Source organism: Cucurbita pepo, chromosome 5 (assembly GCF_057944985.1).
Source record: "Cucurbita pepo subsp. pepo isolate OVF chromosome 5, ASM5794498v1, whole genome shotgun sequence".
Taxonomy (NCBI): Eukaryota; Viridiplantae; Streptophyta; class Magnoliopsida; order Cucurbitales; family Cucurbitaceae; genus Cucurbita; species Cucurbita pepo.
Genome location: NC_141802.1, coordinates 14,631,440 through 14,645,146, shown reverse-complemented (window position 1 = coordinate 14,645,146; position 13,707 = coordinate 14,631,440). Strand labels below are relative to the sequence as shown.

The window sequence follows — 13,707 nt, the reverse complement described above, 5'->3', positions numbered from 1 at the left end:
CCATATGTCAGATCCTCCGCACAGGGTACCCAAGCTAAACTCTCTTGCTCAGGTCACACAAACCCTTATCAGCCTCACGCATGGCTCAACGGTACCAAACCGGCGAAAAGGGGTGTGGATGCTCCTTGATGTCCATCGTCTACTACCAGCCTATGTGATACCCTTTATTTCTTTTGGGGTTACCGTGGCGGTCGTCTAGATCTTCTGGGCGGTTTGGCGATCTTGACAACGTTCCACATCTCCAAGTAATATGATTCTGATGTCCGAGTCTGGATCGTTCAGGAGCACGAGGTCCACCCTCTGTTCGCCTCTCATGAATCCATAGCACTCTTCTTCTAGAAGCATTTCGTCCTAGGTCATATACTCTAGCCAAACTACCTCACACACCCTAGTTTAAGGCCATTCCTATTGCTAATCCTATACAGAGAGAATCACACATTCATACACCTGGAGCTAATGTACATTCAATCATTGCAAGCAGACAAACAATTACTCAACTAGGTGATAACATCTACCAAGCACCTAGAGCACATATTTCACAAAATCTCATCCTCCAACACAACATGATATTCGAAGTGGCAGTATAAAACGACACTATACAACAAACAAGGTCTAACACATCCATTTTCGCATACCGAAGCATATAATTGCACATTTATCTTAAGTATAAGTCATACTACACTATCCATAGAGACAATTTTTCTATCATGCATGCATATCCAGGTGATCCCTACCATTATTATTTCGAGTCCATGTTATTTTAATTGAAATTGATACTTTACTCATAAAATAATAAGATTTGAAGTTCAATGGTAACAATTCTATATAAGTTGAATTTTGGGGGGGAAAACATTGAAATCTAGCTCTAATTGTATTAGTAGAACAAAATTGTAAAAAACAAAAGAAAAATCAACACAAACCAAGACTTTGCAGTTCCGCAACTAAGCACTCCAAACATAGACTTCATAAGACCAAACAATTCAGACGCCCAAACACCGATTTCATAACTAAATAACTCAATGAATCCAATTAAATAACAACTGAGAACGATTTATGTTCTAATTTTGAAGAAGACCAAGAAACTTGGGACTCATCACTAGAGAGATAGAAAAGCTTTTAAATCCGAAGGTAGCTTGTATTAACTTATATATTAAGATTCCTATAATGTAATTTCCTCAAATCATAGTCCACTGGTCGAGTCTCATGTCGTGGCTTTACATAAATTTCTCATTAAATTATCGAATTCGAGTTTAGATTTGACACAGAAGATGGGACTTTGTATAGATACAGTTTATTTGTGAGATCAATATTATAAATCACAATAATGTATTAGTTATCAGACTAACCGTGAAACCCAACAAAGCTCCAGCTGCAACTTCAATCTCAGTGTGGCCTATTGATTCTTTGAATGACTTCCATTCACTACCCTCCCTTCTTGACCCTTCTTCCACATCAGTTTCCGAGCTCGACGATGCGATATCCTCCTCCTTTAATGGACTCAGCACCGTCAAGGCCCTGGTTCCTTCCTCAGATAACAGGGGACTGCTGCTCTCGAGTTGTGAGTTGACTCGACGATCCTGATCTTTATAGGAAAAGGATGAGTTCACAGGTGTCTTTGTTTGCAATAGCGTGTTGATTGCTTTAGCATGTTTTCCTACTTCTCTCCTGACTCCCTGCAAAACAAGAAATTTCGTTGTGATTACTCTTACAAAAGTATCGACCGTGATCATAGGAGGACAATACAAAAGTATCGACCGTGAACCGTAAATGACTGATAGAGTGGGAGCTCGTCCCACCTGAGGACTTCCACCCTACCAACCTCCAAACCTCTAGGCTAGATGGTAACTGACTAAGATCATCTGCAACTAAAATAAAACACAAAAAGGGAACTTTTGCCAAAGATCTCTAGAAGCTTACAAACTCCAGCTGGTCTGATTAACAATGATCAAGAAGCTGGTGTTCAACTCAAAGCCAATAACAACTTTGTCCTCCTTTCCTAAAGCCTTCCACTTGAAGGATGACAATCAAGGGAATGCCAATCACGTTTATCATAAATTTTCTCGAGATTCAATTTAAAAATCACCCCATTTTGTTTCTTCTTTAGGAATCATCGACCAGTTTTTTTTGCCATTCAGATGAGGTCTATGATTTGCCACAGCCAACAGAAGTATAGATTAGACAGAGGGAAGAACCATTTAAGCCTGTCTGTTAGAACCTCATCAATTATCTAATAAACTGTAGAACTGAGGTTACTGGGTCTAAACTCTAAACTTGCTGACTAATGTATTGCATGCGTATATATATACACATACATCCAGACATAAACATATCATTTCCAGCGACCAAACCACTAATTCATTTCCTTCAAGACTGCAACTTCCCATTCTCAGATACCACCGGAAAGAACCTTGTGCGCATCAATGATCAGAGAAAAAGTCCAGGAAGGATAAAATATATCATAATACACAGTAATTGTAAGTGCAGATCAAATACTCTTGCAATGGGGTCAAACTCCAAGCTAAGTACTTAATATTCGCTTATATTATATATCGGCTAACAATTACGATCATTCACCTACCTTATTCAATAATTGAGTTTTGCCTTCGTCTGATCATGTAATATAGCTATAATTGATTAGCATAGTATCCGAAACAACATGAATGAGACTGCAACATGAAACATAGAATTGAAGAAGACTAAAACAAGCCAACAGGAAAAGAAGACACTTTCACAGTATAACAACAGTGCTATTCGAAACTAATTTAGCTATTGCTCAAAAAGATATCAAAAGAAGTTTAGCCTATTCTACAATTCTCAGTTGATACATAAGGCTATTGTCAAATTGAGCATAGCACAACTACTAAAAAGACGTGCCCAAGAGATCAAGAGGTTCGAATTCCCCATTCCACTTATTTGAACTCTAAAAATAGAAACTTCACTACAGGGTATTGACCTGCTTTACTTCGTTCGATTCGTCACACTTGTTCATAAGTATTGATTTTTTTTAGGATCTATATCCATTATTCACCCAATAAAATTGGTCATTGGATGTCCTCCAGATAAATTCGAAGATACAGAGAATAAAGAAGATATCAGAGTCCACATGGTAAAATTATGAGATCAATTTCTCTTTCCATCGATGTTCCTCATCCATAGAAGTCCATATTAACTTACTTAGCAGAGCACAACAGAAAATGGTGAAAAATCCCCATTAATCCGCAGAAGAATGGCAGGAAAAGAGTCGGGAAGATTATTAACAAGTAGAACGTGCGCTAAACAAGAAAGAAGAAGAAGAGCCTTCGTACTTGCCTGAGCATCATACATAATAAGGGACGCGTAAATTACAGTTATGCCAAAAATTGAATCTGCAAGACCCCTGCGATTATATTCCTAAGGAATGTCATGAAAACTTATTCTGAAAAAACAGGCAAATAACTTCTTAGAAACGAAAGCCAATCAACAAAGAAACGCATATTGAGTAGCGGATTACCTCTCAACGCCGAGAATAGTGGCAGCGGCGACCACCGCCTGAAACACATGGCATAACAACAGCAGCGACGGTGGTGATTATATTGACAAAAGAATTCAGAACATACAAAGCAAATAGAGGCTACTAACAGAGGAGTGAGTAGAAGGGAAGCCTCCAGCTCCAAAAGCAGTTCTAAAGTTGAACTCTCTGCCATAAAAAAGAACAGAAGTGAAAGGCTTCGCGAGTTGCCCAATCGCAGCGGACACGCCGGCGGCAACTAAAACCTAGAAAACAAAAACAGCCAAATTGAAGACAATATTCATCCATTAAGAACAAGAAAGAGACGATATTATCGATACAGAGTGAGAAGAAGGCAACGGATTACCTTGTTGTGGCTGAGTTGAATGAATTCGTCAAGCAATAAAGCTCTCGGAGCGGTGGATTTCAAAGTAGAAGGGCTTGATTTTGATTTTACGAGACGAATGTAAGAGTGGAGGAGACGATTGCAATGGTGATTAATCAGCCGAGTATGAGGGGGAGAGGGAAGGGCAGTGGCGGAGGACCACCATGGCAGTGACATTCCGTTTGCAAGGGCAAGAAGAAAGCTGAGAGGAAGAAGTCTGAAGGTTAAGCTCAGAGGGCGGCGGCCATTGTTAATCTGTTTCCACCCACTTCCTTCTTAACCACCACTCTCCAACTCCTTTATCATCTCCGTCGGAACCAAGGGAAGTGAAGCCACTTTTACAAATCGTTTTTTTCCGAGGTAGGGTTAAGGGATTTTTTTTTATGTTTTATTGATCCACGCTATTATTCGGACACAATCTAACCTAAAATATATTAAAATTCCGCACATAAATACAAATTAATTTATAATTATTCACTACTAATAATAATAATAATAATAATAATAATAATAATAATAATAATAATAATAATAATAATAATAATAATAAATTCGGTAAAAAATAAGGATCGAAAATTCTAATATATAAGGATACTGTTATAGAATAGGTTGAAAACAAAAATATAAGGATAGATCATGAAATTAAATAAATAATCAATTGTATTGTATATAACAAAAAAAAAATAATATAAAAGAAATTAAAATAACAATTTTTTTTTTAAGTTTTATTAATCCTCACTTTATAATTATTCGGATACAATATAATATAAAATATATTAAAATTCCGCAAACAAACACAAATCAATTTATAATTGTTCATAACAAAAAAAATAATAAATTCGGTTAAAAATAAGAAGCGAAAATTCTGACATATTAACATAGTTCAACATTGTCATAAAATTAAAGACAACTAAATACCGATATTTTCTTTTATATTATTTTGTTATTTTAATTTCTTTTATATTATAAATAATCATTTGCATGGTATATAACAAAGATAAAAATAATATAAATGAAATTAAAATAATAAAATAATATAAAAGAAATTAATCTAAATAAAGGAAGTACCACCCTAGCAAACCCTGCTAGTAATATTGGAGGATTTTTAATATATTTTATATATTTTATTTTTATTTAGATTGGTTGCTCGGGTCAACTCGAGGGTTTTGTCTCACGAACTCCAGTTGTCGGATTGAATGTACACCCTAGTTTTTCTATTAATATTATTTATTTATTTATCTAAATAATTATTTGAAATTTGGAAATTTGCTTGATATTTATAATTGAGGGACTTATTTAATATAAAATTTAAAATTAAAGGGGTAAATTAATAAATTTGAGAAGTTTTTGGATTAGATAGCAAAACTCGCAACAATCGAGTGATTTTGTCAAAAACGCCCTGAACGTTCGTCCGGCAGCAACACTATTTGGCGGAAGCGCTGGATTTGATCTCCGGAGTGCCGACTGAACAAAAGATCCAAGACTCCAAAGGCTATACATTCAGCATTTTCAGTTGCCGCCGATCTGGAAGCTCTAATTTCTAGCGCCGTCATAGATTCGAAGACTGGAGAAGCAAAGACCTCTTATAAACCCTAAACAGCAGTGATTTTTGCTTCTCCGCGGTGAGAAATCACTTTCAGTGTTAGTAATGGGATTTCTGCCGGAAGAAATTAGCCGTCGATGAAGCGCCGATCAACATTTCTACGACCCGTCGTCACCTATTTAGTTCCAAAACCTCCATGGTTCCACTTATTTCATACGCCCACTGACCCAATCGCTACTTCCAATGAGGTCTCCACCATAATCGAAACAGTCGATCCCATTGAAGATGCATTGGAAATCATAGCCCCTCATATATCATCTGATGTAATTACCTCCGTCATTCAAGAACAGCCGAATGCTCGACTTGGATTTCGAATTTTTATCTGGTCGTTGAGGAGAAGGCACCTGTGCTGCAGCGCCTCGCAGAATTTGATCATTGACAGGTTAGTAAAGGACAATGCCTTTGAATTATATTGGAAAACTCTTCAAGAGCTTAAGGATTCTTCTACTGAAATTTCATCGGACGCTTTCTCTGTATTGATTGAGGCATACTCTAAAGCCGGCATGGCAGAGAAGGCCGTCCAATCGTTTGGCATGATGAAGGATTTTGAATGTAAGCCCAATATTTTTGCTTACAATTTGATTTTGCATGTTTTGGTGCGAAGAGAAGCGTTTTTGTTAGCATTAGCGGTGTATAATCAGATGCTTAAATGTAATTTGAATCCTAATGCGGTTACTTACAGCATTTTGATTCATGGATTCTGTAAAACTAGTAAAACTCAAGAGGCCCTTGTACTCTTTGATGAAATGACTGATAGAGACGTATTGCCCAACGAGATAACCTATTCGATTATTCTTTCTGGGTTGTGTCAAGCTAAGAAAATTGACGATGCACAGAGATTGTTCATTAAGATGAGAGCTAGTGGTTGTAGTCCAGATGTAATCACTTACAATGTTTTGCTTAATGGATTCTGTAAGTTAGGTTATTTTGATGAAGCTTTTGCATTGTTGAAATCATTTGAGAAGGATGGCCTTATTCTTGGAGTCAAAGGGTACAGTTGTTTGATTGATGGCTTGTTTAGGGCTAGGAGATATGATGAAGCACATATGTGGTACCAAAAATTTTCGAGGAAAAACGTAGAGCCTGATGTTATCTTGTATACTATAATGATCCAAGGCTTATGCCAAGAAGGTCGGGTTAACGAAGCATTGGCGTTGTTGGATGAGATGACGGAAAGAGGGTTTAGTCCAGATACTACTTGTTACAATGCTGTAATTAGAGGATTTTGTGATATGGGTCTTTTGGATAAGGCCCAGTCTCTTCGACTCGAGATTTCAAACCACGACTGTTTCCCCGACAACCACACATATTCCATTCTCATTTGTGGTATGTGTAAGAATGGGTTAATTGATGAGGCACAACATGTATTCAATGAAATGGAGAAGCTTGGATGCCTTCCTTCTGTTGTGACCTTCAATTCTCTCATTGATGGATTTTGCAAGGCTGGTAAGCTTAAGGAAGCTCACCTTTTGTTTTACAAAATGGAGATAGGGAGAAAACCTTCTTTGTTCCTTCGACTTTCGCAAGGTGCCAATAAGGTTCTTGGTACTGTCGATCTCCAAGTTATGTTGGAACAATTATGCGAGTCGGGGTTGATTCATAAGGCCTACAAGCTTCTTATGCAGCTTGTTGAGAGTGGAGTTTTTCCAGACATTAGAACTTACAACATCCTAATCAATGGATTTTGCAAGACCAACAACATCGATGGTGCTTTCAAGCTCTTCAAGGACATGCAACTTAAAGGGCGCTTACCAGATTCAGTTACGTACGGGACTCTAATAGACGGGCTCCACAGAGTCGGTAGGGACGAGGATGCTCTAGGGATTTTCGAACAAATGGTAAAGGATGGGTGCAAGCCTGAGCCTTCTGTTTACAAGTCTATCATGACTTGGTCGTGTCGAAGAAAAAAGGTTTCACTCGCGTTTAGTGTTTGGATGAAGTATCTGAGGAATTTTCGTGGCTGGAAAGATGAAAAGGTCAAAGTAGTAGAGGAAAGTTTCGACAAAGGAGACCTTGAAAAGGCTATCTCGAGAATAATCGAAATGGACTTGAACTCAAAAGACTTCGACTTGGCTCCATACACCATTTTTCTCATTGGATTGTGTCAAGCAGGGAGGGCTTCGGAAGCCTTTGCAATATTTTCTGTTCTTAAGGACTTCAAAAGGATTATAAGTTCAGCAAGCTGTGTTATGTTGATTGGTGGGCTTTGCGTTGAAGGAAAACTTGACCTTGCTGTGGAAGTTTTCCTTTATACACTTGAAACAGGCACTATGTTGATGCCTAGAATTTGTAACCAACTGCTAAGGCATCTTCTTCATTTAGAGGACAGAAAGGATCATGCTTTTGTTCTTATACGTAGAATGGAGGCTTTTGGATATGATATGAATGCTTATCTCCACCACAGTACTAAGTCACTTCTTCATGATCATTGGAAGTCATTGAAAGCTAAAGCTAGACACGAGCAGCAGTTGACGAATTCACAGCAACGACTCCTAAATGCCACATTTCCTATGGTTGAAAGTAATTAGAGGACTTGCTACATGGTTTTTAGGAGTTAGTCCTTCCTAATTTAACAAGTTTCACCCTTCTTCTTTCCTGAAACTTAAGGTCATGCCCATGGCGAATAAGGAACCTGGTGTTGAACCAGGGAAAAGGGTCGATGACTTCGAAAGAATTAGGCCGAAATATGCCACTGAAAGACTCTACTGAGACAAAAATGGGCTGTTGAAGTACGTCTTCCTCGGTTGAGAACTCCGGGATGTCAAAAGTTGGCTTAAAGTTGGAGGGCAGGTACGAGTGCCAATAATGTTGATAATTTTTCATACTTCTACTCTACAATTTTGTACAACTATCTGATATTAACTTGGAATGAGGAATATGATTTGAAAACATGGCTGCAAGTCTATGTTATAAGCATGTTCTTTTTGTTGTTTCACTACGTAGCAAACTAATTCTGGGTTGGATGAGCAATTTTCATAATTGTGGTTGTCTCCACAATATACACAACTCACTCACTTCATTGACTTGGTTTACCGTACAAATTTAAGGATTTCCTTCTAATGGCAACTTCCTTTAACATATTAGACATAGCTGATACTTGTGCATAAGTTCCGCAAAGTCGATCACCTGCGTCTTGTTTCGTTATCTATCTATCATTTACTTCGTTATCTATCTATCATTTACTTCGTGTTCTTCGAATTTCCATAAACCAATACTTTCTACTAATTTCACTCGCAAAACTTTATTCTCTCTCTTAGACATATTTTTCTAGATTTGTGTGAGATTCCACATTTGTTGGAGAGGGAGCTTTCTTTCTAGACTTGTGTGAGATTCCACATTTGTTGGAGAGGGAGCTTTCTTTCTAGACTTATGTGAGATTCCACGTTTGTGTTGGAGAGGGGAATGAAGCATTCCTTATAAGGGTGTGGAAACCTCTCTCAAATTCCACATTTGTTGGAGAGGAGAACGAAGCATTCCTTATAAAGGTGTGGAAACCTCTTCCTAATAGACGTGTTTAAAAATCGTGAGCCTAACGGTGATACATAACGGACGATATCTCTCTCCCAGTAGACGTGTTTTAAAAGTCTAACAACAATACAGGCTAAACGGATGATATCTACTTAGCAGTGGGTCTTTCTTTCAACCTTTCTGATGTTAGGCTTTGACTTTAGGCTTTGGCTTTGGCTTTCTCGCTCAACCTTTCTAACCTTTCTAACCTTTCTACTGTGTCTGGCTTTTCATTATTAATTCTCGAGTTGATGAAATAGTTATTTTGATATAATTATTAAAGTTGGTGGTTAAGAATTAAGTTTGAGATGATAAGGAAGTGGAGTAAAAATAATGATTAAGAAGTGGAGCATATTTTTAGACCACCAAATGATGATTGAAACTTACATTAAGGATATTAATATAGTTTAATTTAACTTTTAGTTGTATAGTTCTCTAAAATTATTTTTATTAAAATTTATGTATTCATTCATTATTTAATGAATGATAAATCAAATATAAATACAAAACTGGGGAAAAAAATTTCTCAAACGATATAAATATTAACTACAAACTAAAGAATTAACAAATTACAAGAGAAAATAGACCAAAATTTTTTTTAGAATAATTTTTACATAAAACTTAAAATGAAAACGATCTCCCAAGTAAATCTATTTCAAGCTTCATTTAACATTCCTTCAATCATCATGAAACTTATAAATAAGAGGAAAATAAAAGAAAAAATCACCAAAAAGTAATAAAAAAAACATAAAAAGAGAGTTTTGTGACGTGAAATAAAGAAGATGAGGTCGTGGTTGATATGTATAGTCTTAATTGGCATGCTCGTGGTGAGCCAAGAAGTGGCCTCAGAGACCAAATTTCTTAAAATTCCTAATCCTTGCCAACAACCTAACCCACCTCCCGGTTGTTCTGTTGGAAATGCAGTACCGGCTAATCCTTACCGTCAAGGCTGCTCTAAAATCACACGTTGTCGTGGAGGATGATGTCAATCAATTCCAAGAACTAATTTTCTATAAACATATGAAGGGAAAAAAATGTTTATATAATGATTATATTTCTGAATTATATATGTATTTAATTTTGTGGGTAATAGGTGCAATTCTTCTTTTAACCATCTGATTATCCATGAATCTCTATCTGATTATCCATGAATCTCTATGATTAGCACATTAAACATCGTGATACTGAAAAAGAAGATGTTGAAAAGAACAAACGAGTATAAACATACACATTAAACAATTTATTAGTAAACTCTCATGGCATCTTAACCTCGCAGGGTACCCCTAGCTTTACTCTAGGCTCTAGAGGTTCAAACTTGTTATACATAGTCCTATGAAGAAAATTTAGCCTTCGCGGTAACTAGCATCTGAAGATGAGGCGCTACCCCAAATAACTCTGTACTAAGTAGGGAACATCATCGTGAGTGCTAGCCTGCTCATCATCCATGGACGAGTTAGCTGGCAAATTCGTCCCACAGGCCCTAAAGTTGTCCAAGGTTGGGGAGCGCTACCACTGATTACTTGCATGATCCACGTCCTATCATATGATGGGTCCATCGTGCAGAGGGTCGTACCACTAAGTAACACAACCCTAACCAGCTTCATGTCTAGCTCAACGATACTGTACTAGAGTGGAAAGGGAGTGGAAGCTCCTCGGACACCAAACCGGCTGCTATCGGCCAAAGAGTTTACTTTCATCTTCTAGGGATGCTGAGGTGGTCTACTAGGTCTCCAGGGTGGTTTGACGGTCTTAACAGGGGTTCACATCTCCATCTTCATCAATTTCAACTCCTCGAGTATGTTGTGGTTAGGAGCTCTAGGGTCTCACCCTCTGGTCATCTCTCAAAATTCCATTGCACTCAAATTTCTGGAGGCATTCCATCCTAACTCACGACATAGTCAACCTAACATAATCACCCTAGACTTAAGTCGATCCTACTCATTATTCTTTATCGAAAAGAATCACAAGTTAATCCACCTGGAGTTAATGTACAACTATGCATCCAGCCACACATGCTCAACGGGACAATAACATCCATAAAGCAACTGAAGCACAAATACACAAATATCTCATCTACCATTACAACATAATAAACGTACCAACAATAGCAAAGCATAATAGTATAGTATACAAGGTACAATCTAGAAATGTCTAAGCCTCAATTTATACATGCTAAGGTTTGACAATCAAGCCCCAATAAATCGAGAATGAAATAAAAAAACATGTATTTATGCATGCTACGTTCATAAAAAGATGTAAAAAGGAGTATAAATATATCTATTAAACAATCTACCAGTAGACTCTCATTATACACACTATAGGCTTTGGAGGTTCAAACTTGTTATACACACTATGTAGGCTTCACGATAATTAGCATTCAAAGATAGTAACCACCGAACACCTGCATGATCCACGTCCTGCCATATGATGGGTCCATCATACAGAGAGTCGATCTAACATCAAACAACACAATCTAAACAAGCATCAAGTCTTAGCTCGATGAACCAACCAATTGCTGTTGGCCAAAGAGTTAACTTTCATCTTCCAGGGACGCCGAAGGCCCAAAATAGTCTATCAGGTCTCCCGATGGTTTGACAGTCTTTGACAATGGTTCACATCTTCATCTTCTAGAACTAAAATTTTATATTTTAATTTTGTGTTTAATAAATTTATAAAATTAAATCGGATTAGGTTTTAGGTTTAAATTGATCGTGTTTTTGGTTATCTAACATGTCCTTATCAAGATTATATCTTGATCTAGATTAGCCAACTCTATGATAATTATAATAATTTTAATTAATGCAGATTGTCACACAAATATGTTTAATCGCCAATAAAGCATTTAGACAAAGACAATCAATTAAAAATATATATAATTTTGTTAGTTTACCAAACAATAAACTCAATTTGAAAATTCATTTGATTAAGTAACACATATTAGATTCTAGTTTACAAATTACGTGATTCAGCTATTTGATATGTACTAAATTATTATCATACAAAAAATTTCAAACAATGTTTCCATGACTAATTCTTCCATGTCCAACAAAAGCCTAAATGACCAAATAACTTATGCTCTTAAAACTACCAAATCTTATCAGACTACTTGAAATCAAAACAAATTGTTCCAAGACCAATGGCAGGATGATTCACGAAGAAGCTTGATAGCCTAAGCAACCAAATCCTATCAGATCACTTGAAATCAAAAGAAATAGTTCCAAAGACGCTTGCAGGAAGATTCAGGAAGATGCTTGAAATCATATCAAATCTGTAGTCACAAACACATCAAATCTGTATAATCCAAAGAAATAGTTCCAAATCCTATCAGATCACTTGAAATCAAAAGAAATAGTTCCAAAGACGCTTGCAGGAAGATTCAGGAAGATGCTTGAAATCATATCAAATCTGTAATCACAAACACATCAAATCTGTATAATCCAAAGAAATAGTTCCAAATCCTATCAGATCACTTGAAATCAAAAGAAATAGTTCCAAAGACGCTTGCAGGAGGAAGATGCTTGAAATCATATCAAATCTGTAGTCACAAACACATCAAATCTGTATAATCCAAATGCCACAGTAACTAACATTCAGGATCAATTGATCCGAGACAAACGAGATAAAAAGAAATATCCTCCATCATCCACTATATACTCGAGAACAATTGCCTTTCCAGCTAATTTCTAATATAATCCAGAAACCTAAATCAATTAGCATCGACTTTTCCCCTAAAAATTAACGAACAATGAGTGAAAAGAGGAAAAAGAAAGGAGAGATGGAGAGGAGAGAATAAAATGTAGGTCTAAACCAGGCCCCCAAATCAGAGAATATCAGAGGGAGCAGACATGTTGACCTGTGGATTCGATTTCTGTGCACACTACCATGCTTCCTTCATTCCATTATTCCAGAGCATCGGCTTATTGTACACAGATCAATCTCTCATTTCTCATTCGATTCGTTTTCCCACTCAAAAGAACATTCAATCGATTCAAGCTACATCTACAACTGCGTGAGATTTAAAACTAACGAATGCTATTGAGAAGATAAAATATAAATCACAAAATGTAAGCGAGAAACCCTATAAGGAACCTAAGAACAAAACCGCGTAATATTCAGAACAAATAAGAAACGTTGCGGAATGGATTGATCCATGAAAAGAATCGATAGCGGTTCTTTTATAGAGAAATTTTAGGGTTTCCAATCATGCTTCGCTAAGAAGAATATGGGAGAGAAAGCCCATAAATAACTGTAATGGGCCGATATTGGGCTTATAGAGAACAAATGATAAGAAAAAATGTAAAAAATATTTAATATCTTAAAATAGGTAAGGGTCAAATGGTAAATTTGACTTTGTCTTTTGTGAAGATCAAAGGGGATCGCCTATAAATCCCGGTCACAAACTTATTTTGTCGGGAGACTATAAATACCCACAATATGTTACGTAAAAATAAGATTCGTGGATGAATGTAATTCAGATCTGATCTCAAATTGTAACATTTCCCTAAGACATTCGAGCATCCATTTCTAAGTTTCAAGCAATTCTTGTGATAGAATTGCACCCGAGCCATTCAATCAAGTTTTGATCAAGTTCGATTGTAATCCAATTCTAGTCTTATCTCTTAGTTGATCTGAATTTTATATAAGGAGGTGTTAATTACTTCGATTCAAGGATTATTACTTAAACAAAAGCTTTGATCGTTGGGATGAGGATTAGGGTTGTCTTAT

The 13,707-nt window shown here is 36.6% G+C and overlaps 2 protein-coding genes, 1 long non-coding RNA gene and 1 other non-coding gene across 4 annotated transcripts; 1 reads left to right on the top strand and 3 right to left on the bottom strand.

Annotated features, from left to right (window-relative positions):
- Positions 1-1,194: 1,194 nt before the first annotated feature.
- Positions 1,195-4,235, bottom strand: LOC111796073 (uncharacterized). Its single transcript, XM_087124024.1, has 5 exons — positions 3,855-4,235; positions 3,619-3,753; positions 3,491-3,528; positions 3,306-3,376; positions 1,195-1,669 (listed from the first exon to the last, which is right to left on the bottom strand). The coding sequence occupies exons 1-5, from the start codon at positions 4,047-4,049 to the stop codon at positions 1,317-1,319; spliced, it is 792 nt and encodes a 263-aa protein (XP_086980150.1). The 5' UTR covers positions 4,050-4,235; the 3' UTR covers positions 1,195-1,316.
- A 994-nt stretch (positions 4,236-5,229) lies between these two features.
- On the top strand, positions 5,230-8,410 carry LOC111796108 (Pentatricopeptide repeat (PPR) superfamily protein). The gene has a single exon (XM_023678802.2). The coding sequence runs from the start codon at positions 5,553-5,555 to the stop codon at positions 8,001-8,003; it is 2,451 nt and encodes an 816-aa protein (XP_023534570.2). The 5' UTR covers positions 5,230-5,552; the 3' UTR covers positions 8,004-8,410.
- A 3,469-nt stretch (positions 8,411-11,879) lies between these two features.
- LOC147792691 (uncharacterized) lies at positions 11,880-13,144 on the bottom strand. Its single transcript, XR_015421027.1, has 2 exons — positions 12,836-13,144; positions 11,880-12,387 (listed from the first exon to the last, which is right to left on the bottom strand). It is a non-coding gene; the product is annotated as an uncharacterized LOC147792691 (long non-coding RNA).
- Positions 12,775-12,879, bottom strand: LOC111796295 (small nucleolar RNA snoR100). Its single transcript, XR_002815340.1, has one exon. It is a non-coding gene; the product is annotated as a small nucleolar RNA snoR100 (small nucleolar RNA).
- Positions 13,145-13,707: the final 563 nt, after the last annotated feature.

Bases quoted from the DNA above. Each gene is read 5' to 3' on its own strand.
- LOC111796073 (XM_087124024.1), bottom strand. From the start codon at position 4,049: ATGTCACTGCCATGGTGGTCCTCCGCCACTGCCCTTCCCTCTCCCCCT. The intron at 3,529-3,618 runs GTTAGTAGCCTC...CATGTGTTTCAG, and splicing joins TCCCTTCTACTCACTCCTCT to GCGGTGGTCGCCGCTGCCAC. The intron at 1,670-3,305 runs GTACGAAGGCTC...TTTTGCAGGGAG, and splicing joins TATGTATGATGCTCAGGCAA to TCAGGAGAGAAGTAGGAAAA.
- LOC111796108 (XM_023678802.2), top strand. From the start codon at position 5,553: ATGAAGCGCCGATCAACATTTCTACGACCCGTCGTCACCTATTTAGTT.